Raw genomic sequence first — 23,652 nt, 5'->3', positions numbered from 1 at the left:
AATGTAGTAATATATGCAAAACACATTAATTAATACATATTTGAATGATAGCAGCTATTATAATTACTAATCACCAACTTGAGGTAATCCCGGTGACTTTGAAATAAGTGGGAGAGTTGGGAAGTTGAACTACTTTGGAAGAAGACTGATTTAGCCTTGAATTGGTTCAAATTAGAGTAATATTAAAACATGTGACTCAAAACTTTAGAAATTTTCATTGAGTATTTAGTATGGAATTGGATATTCGAGTGGGAACCTCCAAGAAGAGATAGTTAATGAAGAAAAGAGTAAATGAGAATAACGAGAGAGATTTTCTGAAAGAAGATGAAAGAGGCAAGGAAATCACTTAATGTATAAAAGAAAGACGAAAACTAATGTTCTTTCAGTATATACTATGTGCCAAGGACCTCGCATTATTATTTAATTTTCATAACGACACTGTTTGGTGGATATGATTGTTTCCATTATATAGATTAGGAAATTAAGGTTTAGAGAGGTTAGCCCCCTAGCTAAAGGTTATGCAGCCACTTCAAGCTTGGACAGGTCTGCCTGATCCAGAAAGTCTGACTTTAACATGCAAGCTCTTTCTTCTATATCATGCTTCCTGAAGAGTGGGAGAGTCAGAAAGGCACAGATCCATTGCGAAGATCTGGAAAGAGGCACTGGATATAATGGCTGACACAAGGCAATAAAGGATAATCTTTAAGGGAAGAGTTTCTTTCAGTGGCATGACAAGGTTCAAAAAAGATTTGATGGTAAAGAAAATGTAGAGTCAGTCGGTTAGGTTCCCCGATGGAAAATTTTATCTGTGAAAGATGAAAGTGAAATATAGTATTATAGGTATCTTTACCCAAGGCCCAAGATCCAGATTCTTATTTGACGCAGCCAGTGTAGACCATATGGGATCATTTGTTATCTTCTCTCCTGTTTATGTGTATGCCACAGAAAATAAGTCCTAAGCATTTGGCATTTAAACAAGTGGATGTGATTGCCTTATACCAAAGGACAGTTGATATTACAGGAATATAGTAGCACTAAAGCACACATGGGTCTTTGCGTGCCTCTTCTTGTCATTTGCTGTGGCTGGTTGCCAAAGGTCTAGAATATGGCTTCAAAAAGAAGCCAAGAGATTGGTGCTCAGATGGAGAGGCAAAGTTCTCATTTATTGTCTCTATCTCTGCTGATTCTAGTTGTTTCTTTAGGTAAATTTTATAGCTTTTTTTTCAGAATTAGAAAATAATTTCTCAGAACGGCATTGAGCCACAAGCCACTGCAAGTGTGTAATCCAACTATTCTCCCAGATGCAGGAAAGCGAGGGGCAAAGAAGGAGTCAGCTGCTGACTCAGTAAGTAGGAAATGTGATGACAGACCTTTGACATACCATTCATTCAACAAATATTTATGAGAACCTTTCTATGTCAGGCACCATTCTAAGTGCCACAGATACAACAGGGAAGCAAACTAAGAAAACCTCAGCCTCCATGGAGATTACACAAAAATAAATACTCACGAGCAGCTAAATATACAAAGTCAGAAAGAGATGGCAGCTATGAAGAAACAATGCCAGCTAAGAGGATAGTGACATGAGGTTACTGTCTTAGGGTGGTCAGCAAAGTTCTTCCCAAGGAAGTGACATTTGCATAGAAAACTAAATGATGGAAGAGAGTGAACCATCAAGCACCCATGTGACGCTCTTCATGGGGAGAACAGTGAGTGCAAAGTGCTTGGGAAATGATGGGAAAGTGCTTATTCGGTTTGAGGGACAGCAACAAGACAGCGTGGTTAGAACGTGATAGGAGAGGTGGGAAATAGGACCAGCTCATGTAAATACAGTGTTGCAATCCTACAGACAAGAAAGGTGTCTAGATTTTCCCCTATATGTGACAGAAAGTCATTGGCAGACTGTAAGAAGAAGGGTGTCATTTGTAATCTCAGTGGCTGTTGCAAGCAGGCACAGGAGAGATGAAAACATTTTTGTTCCTTATCTTTTGCTGAGACAGCGCCCCATCTCTTTAGTCTGGGATCAACTGCATTTTTCTAGTTACAAAGCATAGTAGACATGCCACCCTAGGCTTTTATATTGGCAAAAACCAAGCACACACGTGAGTGCTCAAAATTGTACTGGCTTTTTTGATGACCACTATAGTTCCAGAGGCCAGCCTGTAAAATGAGCTTTTTCCAGGAAAGGGAAGAATGGCAGATGGCAGGCAGCGATGAAGGTCCTAATAAACAGGACTAGGGCTTATTGTAAAAGTCCAGGACCTAAATAAGTCAGGATTCAAAGAAATAAATATTGCAAATAAGGAGACTTGGCCCCCTCCTTTGAAACCAGTAGGTAGTGAGTGAGGAATCTGTGTGGAGCCAGAAAATACCTTCAAGTCCCAGAGAAACCGTTGAAGTAGCATTTTGTTGGGGGTTGCGGCGGGGCGGAAACAGAACCCCACAGCTAGTATCCCCACCTACTGGTAAATCTATAACTACCTCTGCCAGTCAACAAAACTTTCTCATGTTTGTTACATTTTTATTGTTTCCAAAGCTCTTCCATGCATATGATTTGTTTGACTTTTACAACTTTGGGAGATGGGTGGAACAGGTTAAGAGCCTTAATAGTCACAGATGAAGGAGGGATGCAAAATCATCTGTTCAAGGTTATTGTGCCCTTCAGCTCATTAAGGGACAGAGACCAAGATAGAATACAGGTCTTTTGACTCATGATTCAAAGATCCATATCCTAGAGCATGCTATTTTATGTGGATTGTAATGATGTTAAAAATACATGGAATAAATGAAATTTTCAGAAGTTAAAAAAAAAATGAATGCCAAGTAGCCCAAAAGGAGGTCACTTACGATAGAAGTTAAAATCTTGGCATGTAGAGAAGTTGAGAAAGCAGACTGATCCAAACCACAGACTAGAAGTGCCATACCTTTGCTTTAAATACCAGCAGGGAGAAGGCTTCATTAGATGACTTTCCAAGGTCTTTTCTGGCTTGCAGAGTGTAGTTCATGAACTTGACCTCTTCAGAGTTAAATCCATCTATTTAATCGGGCTGCTAGAATAAAAAATATTCACATGTAGATGTTGCTCAATTTTATACATTTAACTTTCATACAGCTCAGGCTTTCATGCATAATATACTGACATCCCTAAAGTGCTTTCATAATTTTACTTATCAGTTGGCAAACAAGTATTTTAAGCAATCATTTGACAGTTTAGTTTCCAAAGCATCACCATTTTTATTTTATAGCTGTGTTTCTGTTGTCATTTAAACACTTTTGCACACCACCCTTCATATAGGACAAAAAAGGCAAATTAAAAAAAAAAGGCACTACCAGGTGATGCAATAACACTGAAACAAAGGTTGAATAATCTGGAAACAAAGGCTGAAATTATTTGGAGGGCTAAAAAATAACTTTTGGTCTCAATACAATACTTAACTGTGTGTTCAATTACATTAAAACAACATGTATTCATTATTCATAACAATTCTGGAAATGTATGGTTAAAGATTGCGTCTAAAGAGGCAGGGTGTAGCAATGGAGGAAAATGACAGATCACAAAATTTTGAATGGATAAGCAAAATAAAGTATTTCAGTAATAAGAATACAGAGAAAATTTCTCAAGGTCTCAAGAGTTATGGATAAGATACATACCTTTATCAAAAGAACATAAGGAGAAGCCAACTTTTTGTTAACAAAGTTTAGAGAAGTTGATGAAATACTAGCAAATTCAGCATCAAAATGTTCCATTTAATTTTGCACAAAATCACCATTAAATGTTTTTTCATATATGTCACTTCAATTATGGTACAGAATCAAGAAATAGAAAACAGGTGATTATATAAAATTATAGAAAAATTATTTTATAGTCTTTATTTTTATTTAATCTACATAAAGCAAAGATTGTGCCATCTGTTAAATCACAATATCTACAGTACCTAGCAGAGTACCTGGTATATGGGAAGAACATGAAAAAAATCACATCGTAAACATTTTATTAGACTCAAACAATGACTAATCAAGAAGTAAAAACCAGACACTTGTAACCTAACTAGCAATTTATTATAATTACATGTACGTCTATTGCTTGACTTATGTATATTCACATTTCAAACACAGTTCCAGAATGCATCAAGTAAGGAATTACCTACAGTCTTAAACCCCTTGACCAGAACTGGTATATTCCTAGAGGTTTAAATAGAGAACAGATAGCAATGTATAGGAAAAAAAAAAAAAGGTGATTTCCAGTTCCACAGTTAACCATGACCTTCACCAAAACACTTCTCTCAAGGCCTATTTTCTCATCTGTAGAAGTTAATTCTTGATTCTAAAATGTCAATGGGGGGGAGGGGAATAGAGTAACATGAAAATTCAGAAAGGTCAAGTCTTCCTAGGTTATGTCCTCCTTATTCTTAAATCGTCCCATGCCCGCCCCAAACTCAAAGTCACTCCCTCCTTAGCACTCTCAAAGCCCTCAGCTCAGACCTCTTCTTCAGCCTTAGTTCATCACCACTTATCTATTTTTTCCCCTCTTAGACAGTAATTCTTCTTATCTCCCAATTATTGGGCAGCTGGCAGTTGATAAGATCTCAAAAGCATAGCAGCAATTCAGAGGAGCCTGTGAAGCGTGTGATCATTCACTCTGCTTGAGCTTCTGTGCTCAAGGCACTAAGAAACACTTTGAGATGGAGCAGGTCTCAATGGAAAATGGGTTAGTCTCGACAGCAGCTACATTTTTAACACATTGTGCTCGCACTGTACCATGTGCCCCAAACAAACCCCTAGGTGAGTACTGTTAATGGTCTCCTGAGGAGACGAGCTGATACGAACTTAACCAGCGCCCTCCAACTTTTGAGGGGCAGAGGCTGAATTCGAACTCACGACACACGTTTGCCTTTCCACCAACTCTGTTAGAAACCGCGTTTGCGTCCCGGAAGCTGACCTTGCCAGCTGCAAAGTTAATACCCACGCGCAGGGCTCAGGAGGACGGAGGCTGATAGAACCTTGGAGACCAGGCCACGCGCGGGCCTTAAGGGGTGGGGTCCCCTTAAGGAAGGAGGGCTTTTTCTCACCCGACAAAAAAATAACCCCTCAACTGGGAAGAGGTTCTCTCCGAGTGCCGCCCATTCTAGGCGGAGGGCTGGGCAGATGGAAGAGGACCAGGCCAACTGGCCGAGGGCGCAGCTGGCCCGTGGGCTGGCATCGGAGGATGGTACAGAGGGAGGGGAGGCGGCGTCCAGGGAGAACCAGGAGCCCGGGACGAGGGCCAACCCGGTGGGATGGGACCAGCCAGGCCTGTTGAGAAGGGAGCTGCCGGGCCAGGAGGGCCGGGAGGCAGCGGGCCCTGTGGGGGGACCGGAGGCGGCGGAGCCGGGGCCGAGCGAGTCAGAGGGCGGGAGCGAAGAGGAGCAGGGTGACCTGGAGCCCGGCGGGCCGGGGGGCGGGGAAACAGCGGCCTTCGAGGAGGACCTGGGGGGGAGGAGAGAGAGGCGGGGAGACAGCTACGAGACGGACGCGAGAGAGGAGCTGCCTGAGAGCCTGAGCGGACAGGGCTCCTGGAAGCCGGGAGAGCAGCCGGCCGACGCGTTCGGGGAGGCGTCCTCGGAGAGGTCCCAGGAGCGCCGCCGCCAGAGAGCTGGGAAGCCGAGGGCCAAGAGCGAGGTCGAGTGGAAGTACCGGCTGGAGAGGAAGCCCAGCTGGCTGAACTCGCCGCCGTTTGTGGAACCCGAGGAGCATGAGGTTTATAAAGACAAGCTCTTGATCCCCGCGCAAGTGCGGCGGCCCACGATCAGGTTCAAGCTCCAGCCCAAACCTCTCGTCCAGACGCAGCGGCCGGCCGTCTGCTGCCCCTCGGGCAGTGTCATCAACGAGCTGGCGAAGATGGGCGACCCGGATGTCCTGGAGATGGTGCAGGAGGAAGGTAGGAGCCGGCGGGGTGGGGCGGGGGGTGGTCAGGCTCGGCGCGGGGACCCCGGGGGACGTTGGCCGCCCGGCGGCCCGCATCCCGGGGACGTTCGCGGAGCGGCGTGCCCTGCGCGAGGCAGGGACTGCCGGGCGAACAGCCCCTGCCGGGGTGGGTGGGTGGGTGTGTGTCGGCTCCCGAGGATTTTTTGCGCTGCTGCCGCGAGGCCAGCACCTGTGCTTGTGCGACCCACGCGGTTCCGAGACCGCCCTCCGTGCTCGCCTGGAAGCCGCGGAACGGTCGCGCCGCGCAGGGAGGCGAGGCGAGCGCGCTGGGCGAGGGAGCTGAGATGCCTGGGCCTCTGAACTCAGGCAGAGAAAAGAAAGAGCCTCCCCGCGAGCAAGCCTAAGCTCAGGGCGTATGACAGCGGTCCCTCGTGTGCGAAGCTGGCCCTGGAATCCTGTTGCCTCTTTCTATTCGCCGATTACTGCTCAAGCTTTGAGATCCTCGTTAAGTATGGGAGAGCAGACCGAACCCTAAGGTCCATGAGTTTGAGATTCTTATGCCCTTGGGGAGGATGCTATTTTACAAGCTTTCATTGAATCCGTAGTTCTGTTGAAAAATGTTTGCCCGTTGTTTGCTTCGGGGTTTCCGGTCTCCCCTTACCCGTGATACTTGGGCTTTTCTCCTGATCCATGCCGGAGGCCCCAGGAACCGGCCGGAAGCTAAACAGGTGTGGGTCCAGGGAGGTACCAAGCCCTCTTGGACAGGACAGGACAGAGAGAAGGCCAACCCCTGGAAACTCCGTTGTGGCCACCCTAGACCTATAGTCTGTGGGTCTGTTTTAGTACACGCATTTTCCTGAAAATGTATATGTATATATTTTTTTGAGTCTATCTCCAGGGCTCTCGATGATACTCAGTTCTCTCAATGACACTCTGCTTTCATGTTTGCTTAGTGTTAGATCTAAACATGGAAACAGTTCTTTGAAGTGATAAATGATCTAAGAAGTCATACTATTTAGTCTTCAAAGACACCAAGAAATAAAATGCATTCTTGCATCCTCCTCCTCCCCTTTCTTAACAGATTAATTGAAATATAATTTATTTACATACAATAAGTCACCCATTTAAAACGTAAAATTCAAATTTTGGTATATTTATAATTTTGCAATCATCACCATAATCTAATTTTAGAACATTTTCATCGCCCCAAATAGAAACCACTTAGCACTCACTCCCCCTCCCCCCTTCCCCCTTACCTACCCTCAGCTCTAGGCAGTCTCTGATCTATTTACTATCTCTCTAGATTTACCTATTCCAGACATTTCAGGTAAACAGACTCATATGAGGTGGTCTTTTGTAACTGGCTTCTTTTTCTTAGCATAGTGTTTTTGAAGTTAATCCATGTTGTACCTTGTATCCGTGCATTATTACTTTTTATTGCCAAATAATATTCCATTGTATAGACATATCCACACTTTATCCATTCATCAGTTGGTGGACATTTGGACTTTTTCTACTTTCTTGGCTACTATGAACGATGGTGCTATGATCATTTATTGCAAGATTTTGTATGAAAATATGTTTCTATTTTTCTTGGGTGTACACCTAGGAGTGGAATTGCTGAATCATATGGTAGCTCTACATTGAACATTTTGAGAAACTGCCAAGTGATTTTCCAAGCACCTGCATCATTTTTCATATTTTCACCCGTAATATATAATGGTTCCAGTTTCTCCACAACTTCACTAACGTTTGTTATTTTTTGCCTTTTTTTAAAATTTATAGCAACCCTGGTGGTTATAAAATGCTATCTGTGTGGTTTTGATTTACATTTTCTCAGTAACTCAATGTGTTAACTGCCTTTTTCTATGCTTTTTGACCATTCATATATCTTCATTGGAGAAATGTCTTTTCAGATCCTTTTCCCATTTAAAAAATTGAGTTTTTTGCCTTTTAATTATTGAGTTGTAAGTGTTCTTTATATATTCAGTATATATGATTTTTCCATGTTCTTGATGCTGTTACTTGGAGCAACTCCCCTTTTTTTAAATAAAAAAAATAATTTAAAGATAGAGGGAAATACAACTACTGAAAATTTTAAACTTTGACTAATGGCTCTGCTAAATAATGCAATAAACTCGTTAGGGAAAATGATTGAGGTTCACTGGTGCAAAAGAAGTTGTGTCTTTTAGACATATAAAATTCGAAGTCCCTTTCGGTACTTATTCGATGGTTTCCTCCTTTGCTGAGAATTATTTCCCATTGTAATTTCAGTAATCTGGAGCTCTTAAAAGTTTTTTTTTCATTTGAAGCATTCGCATTTACTTATTATAAGTCCTTCTGAAGTAAAGCTATGAGAAATATATCCTTCATTGAAGGAAAAGTGGAGGGAAAAAATGTGGAGTATGTAACTTTATATATATAATGAAGAAAAAATATATCAATACGGCATTACAGAGATTGACTAATATTCTCTCAGATGTTAGAAGTAGGATCTAATTTAGCCTCAGGATAATTTTGCTTACTAGAATATATACTTAAATTAGTGTTACTTCAGCTTGAGGTCATACTACAGCTTCAGTCCATCCCAGAAGGGTTTCAGAACTTTTTCTGAGATAATTTGTCTCCCCTTTTCTTGGCAGAGACCTTTGTAATTGATTTATATTTCCTCTTGCTGTGATAAAAGCTTTGCCTCTGATTTGGTTGGAGGTAGGAGAAAAGAATATTAATGTGGAATACATTTATTTGATGGTTGGGTCTCATGAATGCATCCTGCCCAAATTCCTGTAATCTGTTTTGTTGATAGATCCAGAATCCAAATAGCAGAATAGAGTGGCATTGGTAAGAGCAGAGCCTAAGGAGCAGGGTGGTCCAGACCACTGATGACTCTTATTTTTCTAAATATCTTTCACTAATATGTATAAAATAGATGGCTAATAAGAAAAAAATTCAAATTGTACACTTCAAATATATGCAGCTTGTATGTCAGTTATATCTCAATAAAACTTTAAAAAATAAATGTCTTTCAATGTGTTGATTAATTTGCTGAGTTGGTTTTATTGCCCATTATTAAGACTTCTGTTATTTCTAGGTTTGTATGAAAAGTGTATTGCAAGGAGGATGTATTTTTTTTTAAAGCTCTTTATTGGAATATAATTGCTTTATACTGTTGTGCCAGTTTTTGCTGTACACCGAAGTGAATCATCTGTATTTATACATATATCTGCATATCCCCTCCCTCCCTCAATTCCTTGCCACACTCCCTATCCTAGCCCGCTAAATCATCATCCATCATTGAGTTGATCTCCCTGTTTTATGCAGCAGCTTCCTACTAGCTATCTATTTTAAATTTGGTACTGTATATATGTCAATGCTACTCTCTCACTTCGTCCCAGCTTCCCCTTCACCCCCCACCCTGTGTCCTCAAGTCCGTTCTCTACACCTGCATCTTTATTCTTTCCCTGTCACTGGGTTCATCAGTACCATATTTTTAGATTCCATATATATGAGTTAGCACACGGTATTTGTTTTTCTCTTTCTGGCTTACTTTGCTCTGTATGACAGACTCTAGGTCCATCCAACACACTACAAATAACTCAATTTCATTCCTTTTCATGGCTGAGTAATATTCCATTGTATACATGTGCCACATCTTCTTTATCCATTCATCTGTTGATGGACATTTAGGTTGCTTCCATGTCCTGGCTATTGTAAATAGTGCTGCAGTAAACATTGTAGTACATGTTTCTTTTTGGATTATGGTTTTCTCAGGGTGTATGCCCAGTAGTGGGATTGCTGGGTCATATAGTAATTCTATTTTTAGTTTTTTAAGGAACCACCATACTGTTTTCCATAGTGGCTGTACCAATTTACATTCCCACCAACAGTGCAGGAGGGTTCCTTTTTCTCCACACCCTCTCCAGCATTTATTGTTATTAGATTTTTTGATGATGGCCGTTCTGACCAGTGTGAGGTGATACCTCATTGTGGCTTTGACTTGCATTTCTCTAAGGATTAGTGATGTTGAGCATCTTTTCATGTGTTTGTTAGCCATCTGCATGTCTTCTTTGGAGAAATGTCTATTTAGGTCTTGGAGGATGTATTTTTTAACATTGACAGTCCTGTGGAGTTTTTGGAGACCCAGTTCTAAATATATGTTTCTTCCTGGAGTTTAATAACACAATTATGAAAACAAAAGTGTTGATTGAAGAAGGCTGAAAAATACTGGATTCCACAGCATGAATTTTTAAGAGCTACTTTTATTCCTCTGTTTTAAAATATAAATGGATTTCTTAGAGTAAATTCCCCAATATAAGTAAGCCTGGATCTGTGTATTACATATTCCTTAAATTACATTTGAAGAGTAAATATAAGAAAGGTAAACAATTGATTTACATGTGATAAAATTTCTTCCTGGAGAGAGAATGTTAACATTGTGCCTTTCAGACATAGTAGATGTTTCCAAGATTTGTTATATTTTCTCAGTTTATTTTCTTCACAGTTGAACACGTAAGCAATCAGTGATCTCCAATAAGCTATTTTCCCGCAATCTAATAATTTTTAAAATGAAATTGTAAGGGCAACATGTAATAGACCACAGTAACGTAAAGAAACACCGCTAGTAAAATGTCAGTGTTGCTGAAATTGAACTATTATTGACTGTTGACACGGTAAGGAAGTTCTGATTTGAAATATTTGTTCTTTGGGACTTATGACCCATTCAGCATTGGAAAAGAAAGTTTAAGGGTTTAATATTGGAAAAGGCAGTTTTAAAGTTGAATGTAAAGTTGCTTGCATCTTTACAACTACATCAAGTATCCTATTTAACCAAACAGGCTATTCTTTGGTAATATGAACATTTGATTGCATATTGTTATTTTATGCTTCTGGAAGAAGTGTAAACTGAGAAGAACATTTGGTAAATGCAAGGGCTATTTTTGGGTTCTGAGTTTGCTAGAGTGTGTATTCTTAGCAATGTGCTTTCAGTGAAAACTCTCAGTTGTCTTTGGGCTGGCTTGAATTTTAGCTTATATTTTATGATTCTCCATAGTGATTGATATTAAACCCTTTGTAGTTCTGGTTTCTAGCCCCACGGGAAAAGTATCGTCAATTCTATTGACTTAGAGGAAGTTGCAGGAATAACAAAAAGCTGATCTAGAGTTGTTGGCCTCAAATCTTGCCTCTTCAGATCAGCCTCTGTTTTGACAGGTTTGGAGATTATGCATAGTTTCTTCAACTTTATACTCTCTGAGTGAGTGTGAAAGTGTATCTGGGTCTATGGCATGTGTGAACATCTGGTAGTGTGTGTGTGTGTGAGAGGGAGAGAGAGAGTTAGCACTGTGTGTGAGAGGGAGCATAGTGTGTGAGGAAATACATCTGTCTTCTTTACCCTTTCTGCTTTTCAGAAAAGGATATGATTTACAAAGTGCTCTCCATCTGGCTCTCAGGGAGCTTGCAGTCTTACGGAGGGAGGTATAATTGGGCTAGGTGCCCACAAATGGCTAAGTACAGGGTGGTATGGGAGCAGGGAAGAGGCTAACCGGGGGCAGATGAGGAGGTTTCAAACAAGGCTTGAAAGGAGGACGTCAAAACTGATATACAGTGAAAAATAAGCAAGAATTAGCCAAAAAAGATACAGTTGTTAGATCCAGGGCAAGGAAGCAGCTAGTTGAAAGGCGAAAGCATAAGAGAGAACTAGCACTGATCGGAGGTAATCTGGAGGAACTGTATTGGCCCCTTTCCACATTCTCAAATAAACACATTACATCAAGTTCTGATAGCAGTTTGAAAATATTTTTTAACTAGTTGTTTTATGCTAAATGCAGCAAAAATAATTAGAGGAAGGAGGGGTTAGTGCTTCCAGTTTTTCTACTTTCTTTTCTAAAATACAGAATTATAAAATACTCTGTAACTCTAGCTTAAAGTGTACATTTGTTTGCTCTGTGCTTGGAACTATATTTAGTTCTATGCACAATAGTGATTGTTTTTGTCCTCAAGAAAATAAAAGCCTCCCTGCATCAGTGTGCAAGTACAGTACATTGAGAGACAAAGCTTATGTTTCTTAGAATCCTAATCTTTATCTACTCATTATAGGAGTTTGCTTGATCGGTTTCCTTTTCATTGGAATGTCCAATGAGAGGTGGTCAAGACATTGTGGAAGTTTGAGCTGTACATCTAGACAGTATTCATGGGTAAAATCCTTTGATGATCGTACTGTATAATATTTTATATTTTTCAAATAATTTTTACTTATATTTTTAATCTTTTAGTTGAGAAAGCCTGTACTCAGAAAAGTTAAGTGATCTGGCTATAGCTATAGTTTGTTAGTTTTTATGCTTTGCTCACACTAGCTATTAACTTTTTAATAGCTCCTGCAACAAAAAGACCTGAATATAAAAGATACCTTTCATCTTTATTCTGACACTCTAAAACTTATCCCAAAGAATTTAAAACAGTTCTGAAAATTAATAAAAAATAGAATATATCCTAATAATAATCATATCAACAAGAATAACTAACATTCATTGATGGCTTCTCTGCATGAAGCAATTTACATGCATTTTTTTCGTGTGATGCTTGCACATATCTTAGGAGATAAACATTAATGCCATTTATATGATATTTGATAGCTTTGAATTTATTGCCATATTCTTAAGGTGCAAGGAAGGCAGGGAAATGTGTTCTTTGTTTTTTGTTCTTTTTTTTGCTAGAGCTCTTTGCTGTACCATGTAATTAGTATTTTGTTAGTAAAGAACAAGGAAGAGAAAAGATGTTTGTGGGGAGCCAGCAGTATCTGCTGTATTAATTGTCCACCATTAATAATCTTACCCATTTCATTAAATGAAATCTCAAATTTCTCAAGCCTAGGAGTCTTTAATCTTCTCTGTCCCTCTACTTGTACATCTGAAATTTGGTAGCAGTTTGGTTCCAGTTTTTACTCAAATATCTGTAATCCATTTATGTGCCTTCACTCACGCTGTTCCAACGCCAGGCCAGACCACCATCATCTCTTGTGGTTCGTTGCAGCAACCTCATGATGTGTTTTCTTTCTCCATTCTTACTTTCTTTTAATCCATTCTCCAGTCAGCAACTAGTGCCCTTCATAAAATTTAAATGTAAATTCCATTTAAAAGCTTTTTTGTGGCTTCCTGTTTCACTTAGGAAAAAATCCAGGCATACACGGTCCTCCACAAACTGTCCCCCACTCCATGCCTGTCCAGCATCTTCCCATGCCTCTCTGCCATTTACCTACTCATTTCTAGCTTGACCTTCTTTTCTTTCAACACCGAAAACTCTTTCTGTCTCACAGCCTTCATGTGTTCTTATGTGACTTGTATCCTCTTAACTTTCCCCTCTCAGTATAAGTATTACTCCCTTAGAGAGATTTTCTGAGTTTTCTCATGTCTAACCTGCACCCCTCCCTGTTTCTCTCTCTCCCTCCCTCTTTGCTCTTTTTGTCTCTTTTATAGCATTTCTCACAATTTTTGGTCTGTCTCCTCTACCATACTGTAAATTTCTTAACAATAGAGAATCAAGACATGTTAGCCATTATCACCACCATCATTATCATTATTATACTGATGATCAATGTCAAGAACTGTGAAAAGTCTAAGATTTTACTGCACTTGGAAGTTAACAAAGTAGCCTCTTACAATTTCGTGGTTACTGGTGGAAGATATGAGAAACCTGGATCAGAGACAAAGGACAGTTTACTCTTCACAGCATTAACAGTAGCCAGAGCAGCAGCATGCGCTAGTTTCCTGAGCCCAAATTACCAAGGATCAGTGCACATTCAGTGGGTGGTTTGCAATACAGCAGAGCATCTGAGTTTAGGGAACCTGAGTCTTTTTTCTTGGTCAGTAATTTGCCTTCCCTTTGCTCTGGAGGGAGACACTAATCCAATCTTCCAAGACTGTAAGCATACCTGCCCTTTGCTCCAGAAGGAGACTATCTCAACAAAGATCCTTGAAAAGATAATCCAGAACAAAGGGCAGTCAGTGTCTCATTTGCAGATGTGCAGAAACTTGAGAGGCCCAAGGAGAATTGTATCCCAACAATATCTACCCTTAAGTAACATACTTTTGGTTTTGCGTAGTTAACTTCATATAACTGAAATATTACTAAATAGTTCTGCCTTTTTTGCTGAACTATTTTTGGGAGGTTTATTTATGTTTTTGCATGTAATTAAAATTAATTCACTTTTTTTGCTAACTATAATAGGTGGTATGATTATACCACATTGTACTGTTTCTGGATATTTGAGGTGATGTTGGTTTTCTAGTTATTCCCAATAATACAGTTATGAACATTCTTGTACATTCCCATAGCGCATGTATTTCTACTGAGTTTATACCTAAGACAGAATTTTTAAACTTTTTGATCTCAGAACCCCTTTATACTCTTAACAATCATTAGGAACTTCAAAGAGCTTTTTTTTTAATGTGAATTGAGTTTATTGGTATTTACCAAGAATATCCACTTTGCCACTTCTATTCAACATAGTACTGGAAGTTCTAGCCGGAACAGTTGGGCAAGAAAAAGTAATAAAAGACATATAAATTGGAAAGGAAGAATTAAAATTGTCTCTGTTCACAGAAGATATGATCTTTTTATGTAGAAAACTGTAAAAATTCCATAAAAAACCTGTTAGAACTATAAAGGCAGTCAATATTTATAAAGCATCATAATATGAACTCACCACATAAAAATCAGTTGCATTTTTGTATATTAACAATGAATAATCTGAAAAGAAAATTAAGAAAACAATTTTTTTACATTAGTATCAAAAAGAATTAGATACTTAAGAATAAATTAACCAAGAATGTGATGACTTGTATAAATAAGACTACAGAATGTTGCTGAGAGAAATTTTAAAAGCTGTAAATAAATGCAAACACATCTCATGTTCATGGATTAGAAGACAATATTGTTAAGATGTCAAGACCATCAAAGTGATTTTATAGGTTCAATGCTATCCCTATCAAAATTTTAATGATGTTTTTTTGTAGAAATAGGAGAATCCATCCAAAAATTCACATGGACTCTCAAGGGACCACAAATAGCCAATCAATCCTGAAAAAGAAGAACAAAGCTGGATGACTCACACTTCCCGATTTCAAAATTTACAGTTTTCAAAATAGTATGGTGCTGGCATAAAGACAGATATATAGAACAATGGACTAGAATAGAGAGCCCAGAAATAAACTCTTGCATATGTATAGTCAAATTATTTTTTACAAGGATGCCAAGGCCATTCAGTGGGGAAAGGACAGTCTTTTAAACCAATGGTGCTGGGAAAATTGGATATCCATTTGCAAAAAAATGAAGTTAGGTCCTTACCTAACACCATATACAAAAATTAACTCAAAATGGATCAAAGATCTAAATGTAAGACCTAAAACTATAAACCTCTTAGAAGAAAACATAGGACAAAAGTTTCTTGACATTGGATTCGGCAGTATTTTCTTGGATATGACACCAAAGGCACAGACAAGAAAAGAAAAATAGACAAGTTGATCTCATGAATATTTAAAAAAGTTGTGCCTCAAAAGACAATGTAAGTAAAGTAAAAAGGCAAACCACAGAATGGGAGAACATATGAGCAAATCTTATCTATCTGATCCAGATAAACAGAGAACTCTTAAAACTCAACAATAACAAACCAAAGAAGAACATGAAAAGACACTCAACATCATAATCATTAGGGGAATGCAAATCAAAACTACACAGAGGTACCACCTCAAATCCATTGAGATAGCTACTCTCAAAAAAAAAAAAAATACAAGAGTTGGAGAGGATGTGGAGTAATTGGAACCCTGGAACACTCTTGGTGGAAATGTAAAATGGTACAGTATGGTGGTTCTTCAAAAAATTAAAAAAAGAATTACCATATGATCTAGCATTCCACTTTGGGTATATACCCAAAAGAACTGAAAGCAGGATCTTAGAGATATTTGTACACCCATGTTAATAGCATTATTCACAGCAGCTAAAATGAGGAAGCCACAGAAGTGTCCATCAATGGATGAATGGATAAGCAAAATGTGGCATATACATACAATGGAATATTATTCATAACATTATGCTATGTGAAATAAATCATTCACACAATGACAAATACTACATGATTCCACTTACGTGCGGTGCTTAGAGTAGTCAGAATCATAGAGACAGAAAGTAGAATGGTGGTTGCCTGGGGCTGGGAAAGGGGAGAATGAGGAGTTGTTCATGGGTATAGTGTTTCAGTTTTACAAGATAAAGAGTTCTGAGATGGATGTTGGTGTTGGCTACTCAACATTATGAATGAATTTAATACTGTTGAACTGTATGCATGTTAATGGTTAATATGGTAAATTTTATGTTATGTGTATTTTACTATAATAAACAAAATTGGGGTAAAAAACTATACAAATGGTAGGTTTATATTTTCTGTATTTTCAGAATATATACTAACATTTCCTGAAATTATAGTTGCTGTGGATGGCTCTTAAATGGTTGCAGTATTTTATTCCATTCCCATTCTGATTTTCTCCCCCAATTTTTTTTTTTTATTTGGGAAGTTTTTGACTTGTGAAATATTTCTCAGTGTTTTTGCAAATTGGAGTCCCTAGAGAATAAGAATCAGAATTCTATATTTAACATTTTTTAGTGTTAGCAACTTATTCAAATATGTATTTCAGTCCAAATGACTCAGCACATAACTATCATGAAGGTATCTCTGTCAAGAAAGTAATTTGGCCTATTTAAAACTGGTAGTGCTCTGTTTGCTAGTACTTGTAACCAGTGTGGTTCAATTCTAGGAAAACACACTGACAGAATAATAAATTGCACATGGTGAGAACTAAGAAACAGCAATGGACATCCCTATCCCTATTATATGTTTTCCTCTTAGCAGTTTTGTGTCTATAGATTAATAACTGCATTCTTGGGGCTTCCTAGGTGGTGCAGTGGTTGAGAATCCACCTGCCGATGCAGGGGACACGGGTTCGATCCCTGCTCCAGGAAGATCCCACATACCGCGGAGCAACTAAGCCCGTGTGCCACAGCTATTGAGCCTGCGCTTTAGAGCCCGTGAGCCACAACTGTTGAACCCATGTGCTGCAACTACTGAAGCCCATGTGCCTAGAGCCTGTGCTCTGCAATAAGAGAAGCCATGGCAATGAGGAGCCTGCGCACCACAACAAAGAGTAGCCCCCACTCACTGCAACTGAAAAGAAAGCCCGCGCACAGCAAAAAAGACCCAACACAGCCAATAAAATAATTAATTAATTAATTAAATTTATAAAAAAAAACTGTATTCTTCAGAGTTAAGTTTATATCTTAGTGGGTGAGATTATATCCTACACACCAGTATTTGATGATTTTCCTCTATATTATAGACAGTTTTTGGTGCTGAATTCTTTTGAGTTGGTTTTGAACAACTTAGCTCCAGGAAGATCTTGGATGTTTTCTTCAAATATTATTTTCTTTGGACTTTTTTTGTTTAAATTTTGAATTCCTGTTTTCTCCTTATGAAGACTTTTAGCATATTGTGATCGGTTGGCCATTTTAATGTGATTTTTTTGTTTGTTTAATTAGAGAGAAAAGCCAGCAGAGAAGAACATTTTTCTGAAGTAAATGAGGTAAGTTAAATATATGTGTTAGCTTCCCATAAGTCAGAACAAAAAATTGAGACAAGGTTAGAAATGTACTTCATATGAATACTTAGGTTTTTGTACTTCAGTTATTTACTCATACTACATTCTTCATGTTTTGTCCTCTAATCTATTCATTTTTAAGTAAGTAAAGCAAATTGCATGTTTCATGCAGGTTTAATATTGAATCTTTCTGGATGTTATAAGCGAGCAAACATAAGTTTGGATTTGTTTTTAGGCTTTCTATGATATAAACTCAGATATGCTGAGACTTGATATGCAAGATAATAGTATTTGGCTTAACACTTTGCTTGACTATAATGCAGGTATAATATTTGATAGTTTTTTTTTGTTAAAGTTGTTAGTAGTATGTAATTAGTGCATTTTTACTGAAGTGTAATTGACGTATAATTATATTAACTTCAAGTTTACACATAATGATTCATATTTGTATACACTGTGAAATGTCACTACAATAAGTCTAATTACCATCCATCATCGTACATAGTCACAGATTGTTTTTCTTGTGATAATAGCTTTTTTTTTAACAGCTTCAGTGAAGCCTCCTTTTTTTTTAAAAAAAAAAATAGTCTTTATTGAATTTGTTACAATATTGCTTCTGCTTTATGTTTTGGTTTTTTGGCCCAGAGGCATGTGGGATCTTAGCTTCCCGACTAGGGATGGAACCCGCACCTCCTGCATTGGAATGCCAAGTCTTAACCACTGGAACGCCAGGGAAATCCCTTGTGATGATAGCTTTTAAGCTATTTATTCTCTTAACAACTTTCAAATATGCAATATAATACTATTGACTATAGTCACTATACTGTGTATTATATCCCCATGACTTACTTATAACTGAAAGTTTGTACCTCTTGACACCTTTCACCCATTTTGCCTACCTCCAACCACCTCTCCCCTGGCAACCACCAATCTGTTCTCTGTATCTATAGGTTTTATTTTGTTTGTTTGTTTGTTTTGTTTTTTAGACTCCACACATATAAGTGAAATCACAGAGTCTATGTCTTTGTCTGACTTACACTTAGCACAATACCCTCAAAGTCCATTGATGTAGCAATTGGCAAGAGTTTATTCTTTTTGTATGGCTAAGAAGTATTCCATTGCGCGCGCGCGCGCACACACACACACACACACACGCACACACATCTTATTTTTAATTCATCCATTCATAGATACTTAAGGTTGTTTCCATATTTTGGCTACTGTAAATAATGCTGCAGTGAACATATGGGTGCATGTGTCTTTTCAAATTAGTGTTTCCATATTCCTTGGATAAATAATGAGAAGTGGAATTGCCAAATCCTGTGGTAATTCTGTTTTTAATTTTTTGAAGTGTCTCCATACTCTTTCCCGTAGTATCTGTACCAATTTGTATTCCCATCAGCAGTGCACAGGGCTTCCCTTTTCTCCACATCCTTGCCAACACTTGTTATTTCTTGTCTTTTTGTTGGTAGCCATTCTGACAAGTGTGAGGTCATACCTCACTGTGGTTTTGGTTTGCATTTCTCTAATGATTAGTGGTGTTGAACATCTTTTCATGTGCCTGTTGGCCATCTGTATTTCTTTGGAAAAATGTTTATTCAGATACTTTGCCCATTTTTTAAATTGGATTTTTTATTTTTTATTTTTTTGCTGTTGAGTTGTATGAGTTCTTTATATATTTTGGATGTTAACCCCTTATCAGTTATATGATTTGCAAATATTTTCTCCCATTCAGTAGGTTGCCTTTTCACTTTGTTAATGATTTCCTTTGCTAAGCAGAAACTTTTTAGTTTGATATAATCCTATTTGTTTCTTTTTGCTTTTATTGCATTTGCTTTTGGAGTCAGATCAAAAAAATTATCTCTAAGACTGATGAGCTTACCACCTATATTTTTCTCTAAGGTTTTATGGTTTTAAGGTCTTACATTCAATTCTTTAATCCATTTTGAATGAATTTTTGTGTATGGTGCAAGATAGTGGTCTAGTTACATTATTTTGCATGTGACTGTGCAGTGTCCCCAACACCCCCTATTGAAGAAGACACTATCCTTTCCTCATTGTATTTTCTTGGCTTCTTTGTCATAGATTAATTGATCATATATACGTGGGTTTGTTTTTGGGCTCTCTATTCTGTTCTATTCATCTATGTTTCTGTGTTTATACAAATGCAATTATGTTTTGATTACTATATCTTTATAATCTATTTTGAAATTAGGAAGCATGATGCCTCCTTCTCAAGATTGCTTTGGTTATTCAGGATCTTTTGTGGTTCCAGACAAATTTTAGGATTGTTTGTTCAATTCTGTGGAAAATGCCATTGGAATTATGATGGATTGAATTAATCTGTGGATTGCTTTGGGTAATATGGACATTTTAACAATATTAAACTTCCAATCCATGAACATGGATATCTTTCTATTTATTTGTATCTTCTTCAGTTTCTTTCATCAGTGTGTTACAGGTATTTCACCTTCTTGGATAAATTTATTCCCAAGTGTTCTTTTTGATGCAATTATAAATGGGATTGTTTTCTTAACTTCTCTTTGTGATAACTCATTGTTAGTGTATAGAAATGCAACTGATTTGTGTGTATTGATTTTATACCCTGCAACTTTACTAAATTTGATTATTAGTTCTAACAGTTTTTTGGTGGAGTTTTTGGGGTTTTGGTTAAACTCATGTCATCTGCGAATAGTGACAGTTTTACTTTTCCTTTCCAATTTGTAGGCCTTTTATTTTTCTTGCCTAATTGGTCTGGCTAGGACTTCCAATACTATATTTACTAAAAGAGTCAAGAGTGGGGATCCTTTTATTGTTCCTGATCTTACAGGAAAAGCTGAAAGCTTTTTAGTATGATGTTAGCTGGAGGCTTGTCATATATATTATAGTGATGTGTTCCCTCTATATCCAATTTGTTGAGAGTCTTTTATCATAAAAGGATGTTGAATTTTTTCAAATGGTTTTTCTGTATCTTGTCATTTTTATCTTTGATATGATCCTATGATTTTTATCTTTTGTTTTGTCAGTGTGGTGTATTATGTTGATTGATTTGCAAATGTTGAACCATCTTTGCATCCCTGGAATAAATTTCCAGTTGTTCATGGTATATGATCCTTTTAATGTATTTTTGAATTTTGCTTGCTGATATTTTGTTGAGGATATTTGCATCTGTGTTCAATAAGTGTATTAGCCTGTAATTTTCTTTTTTGTGGTGTCCTTGTTTGGTTTTGGTATCAGGATAATGCTGGCCTCATACAATAAGTGTGTCTCCTCTTCTTCAATTTTTTGGAAGCGTTTGAGAATGATAGATATTAAATTGTCTTTGAATGTTTGGTAGAATTCTCTGGTGAAGTCATCTAGTCCTGGAATTTTGTTTTTTGAGAAGTTTTTTATTACTTATTCAATTTCCTTATTACTAATCAGTCTGCTCAGACTTTCTATTTCTTTCTGATTCAGTTTTGAAAGATTGTATGTTTCTAGGAATTTGTCCATCTCTTCTATGTTGTCCAATTTGTTGACATATAATTGTTCATTGTAGTCACGCAGTCTATTTACATTTACATTAATTGTACTTATTGCCATTTTGTTCATTGTTTTCTGGTTGTTTTGCTCTCGTTCCTTTCTTCATCTCTTGCTCTCTCCCCTTCTGGTTTGATGACTTTCTGCAGTGGTATGGTTAGATTCCTTTCTCATTATCTTTTTTGTGTGTCTACTATAGATTTTTGCTTTGTGGTTACCATGAAACTCACATATATTAGCCTCTGTGTGTGTGTGTGTGTGTGTGCGTGAGTGTGTACACATACGGTCCATTTTAAATTGATAGCAAGTTGTTTGAATGCATTTTGAAATTCCAGATTTTTACTCCCATCCACGTTTTATGTTTTTGATGTCACATTTTACATCTTTCTATTTTGCATATCCTTTAACTAAATATTATATAGTTTTTTTAATTACTTTTGTCTTTTTACCTTCATACTAGCTTTATAAGTGATTAATCTACTACTTTTACTATATATTTATCTTCACCAGTGAGATTTTTACTTTCATATGTTTTCTTGTTATTAATTAGTGCTCATATTTTTTTAGCTTAAAGAAGTTCCTTTAACATTTTATGGAAGTCTGGTTTAGTGGTAAGGCTTTAGAGGCAGCAGGAGAGCACAAGGCTGGGCACACCCACTGCTTTTGGTGATGGATCAGGAGAGTGCAGGGATGCGGCACTCCCACTGGCTTTAGCTGGGTAGTGGGAGAGTGCTATCACTGTGCGCACCCACTGGTGCTACCAAGGAAGAGGAAGAGTGCAAAAATGGCCCCCACCAGCACATCTGTCCCTGGAGAGAGTCCTAACAGGCCCTGCGCCTCTGTGAGATGCTTTAAGATTGGTGAGTGAATCTTTCTCACATATAGTTTAGGTGCTTTTCAAACTGCTTCTTTTGTGCTGGGTCCCAGGGTGAGTGAGTCTGCAGGTGAACCCTTTAAGAGTAGAATCTTAGTTGCCTATAGCCCTTTGCGTTTCCTGGACAGAAGTCCTGTTGGTTTTCAAACTGTTCATTTTGGGGGCTTGTTTCTCCAGTGCAGGTCCCAAGGGTTGGGGTACCTGATGTGAGGCACAAACCCCTCACTTCTCAGGGTGAAGCTCCGTATTTGTGAGATCCTTCCTGCCTGTGGATCAGCTGCAAACAAGAGTGGGATTTTTGGTGAGATTGCATCACTGTTTCTCCCACTCTCATCATTGTGGCCCTTTTATCCTTTGTTTTGGAGGTGCTAGTCGAAAAGTTTTCATTTTTTACAACAGTTTGCAAATAGTTCCATTTGTAGCTGCAGATTTGGTGTGTCCGAGGGAGGAGGTGAGTTCAGGCTCTCTCTGTATTGCCATTTTGAACCTGATGAGAGCTTATTGATGACTATACCAGGGCTTAAGTTACTCAACCTGAATTAAGTAAACATATGAAATGAAATAATAAAAAATAAAATTAAATACAATTTGTAAAATACAGGATTCTCTTAAGCAAAGGCCTTATTTATATAAACTTGCAAATAGATACTAACAACTTAATTTTTTTTATGTACAATGGGTAAGCATTCTAAAAGTATTTCAGATAAAATAATCTTTCTGGTAGACTCTAGTTGACCCAGAAAAATACTCATAGAGTTGGATGTCCTTGAATTGGGTTAGGGATGAACAGCCAAATAGAAAAAGTCTCTTTAAAAGTAGCTTTTTAGGAGTGACTGAAATCCACACCCTGAGAAACACAACTTACCAGAATAGGTTGGCTGTGTGCTAGTTAGCTGAATAAACTGGCTCAATTAGCTGGTTGACTTAAGATTTCTAGAAGTTCTGGGATCATTTAGAAGCTCAATGAGCAAAATACTGAGAGAAATAGAATATGAGAATCAAATAAACTATGAAAGTCATTTGGTCCAGTTATTTTTACAATGTAATTTGTGGACCACCTGAATAAGGATTATATAAAGAATTTCTTAAAAATGCAGACTCCTGGGAGCAACCTCAGACTACTAATCAACGTTGTTGGGGATAAGGTTAAGGAGTCATGATTTAAAAAGAGCACCCGAGGTTATTCATATTGCCATTAAAGTTTGAAAACCACTGTTGTAAAGCAGAGGCTCCACAGCTAAAGTGATGTAATGTGGCACAGAGAACATATTTATTGAGTTAGTGAATCAAGACCATTACCTAGAAAATAACATCAAAAATTAAAGTTTACAGGGGCTTCCCTGGTGGCACGGTGGTTAAGAATCTGCCTGCCAATGCAGGGGACATGGGTTCGATCCCTGGTCTGGTAAGATCCCACATGCCTCGGAGCAACTAAGCCCGTGCGCCACAACTACTTGAGCCTGTGCTTTAGAGCCCACAAGCCACAATTATTGGGCCCATGTGCCACAACTACTGAAGCCCGCATGCCTAGAGCCCGTGCTCCACAACAAGAGGAGCCACCGCAATGAAAAGCCTGCACACCACAAAGAAGAGTAGCCCCCGCTCACTGCAACTAGAGAAAGCCTGCATGCAGGAACGAAGACCCAACACAGCCAATAAATAAATAAATGAATAAATAAATAAATACATTTATTTAAAAAATTAAAGTTTATATGTCTT

General features: G+C 38.1%; 1 protein-coding gene across 1 annotated transcript in view; it reads left to right on the top strand.

Moving 5' to 3' along the window:
- The first annotated feature begins 5,145 nt into the window (after window positions 1-5,145).
- ANO5 (anoctamin 5) overlaps window positions 5,146-23,652 on the top strand; it is a 92,173-nt gene continuing 73,666 nt past the window's right edge. The window contains exons 1-2 of the mRNA XM_057695891.1: window positions 5,146-5,917; window positions 17,482-17,525. Coding sequence (XP_057551874.1) covers window positions 5,146-5,917; window positions 17,482-17,525 — 816 coding nt within the window. The remainder of the gene's footprint in view (window positions 5,918-17,481; window positions 17,526-23,652) is intronic.

This window comes from Hippopotamus amphibius, chromosome 9, assembly GCF_030028045.1.
Source record: "Hippopotamus amphibius kiboko isolate mHipAmp2 chromosome 9, mHipAmp2.hap2, whole genome shotgun sequence".
Classification (NCBI taxonomy): Eukaryota; Metazoa; Chordata; class Mammalia; order Artiodactyla; family Hippopotamidae; genus Hippopotamus; species Hippopotamus amphibius.
Note: the sequence above shows the minus strand (reverse complement) of the source record. Positions and strands in the feature narration are given on the sequence as shown.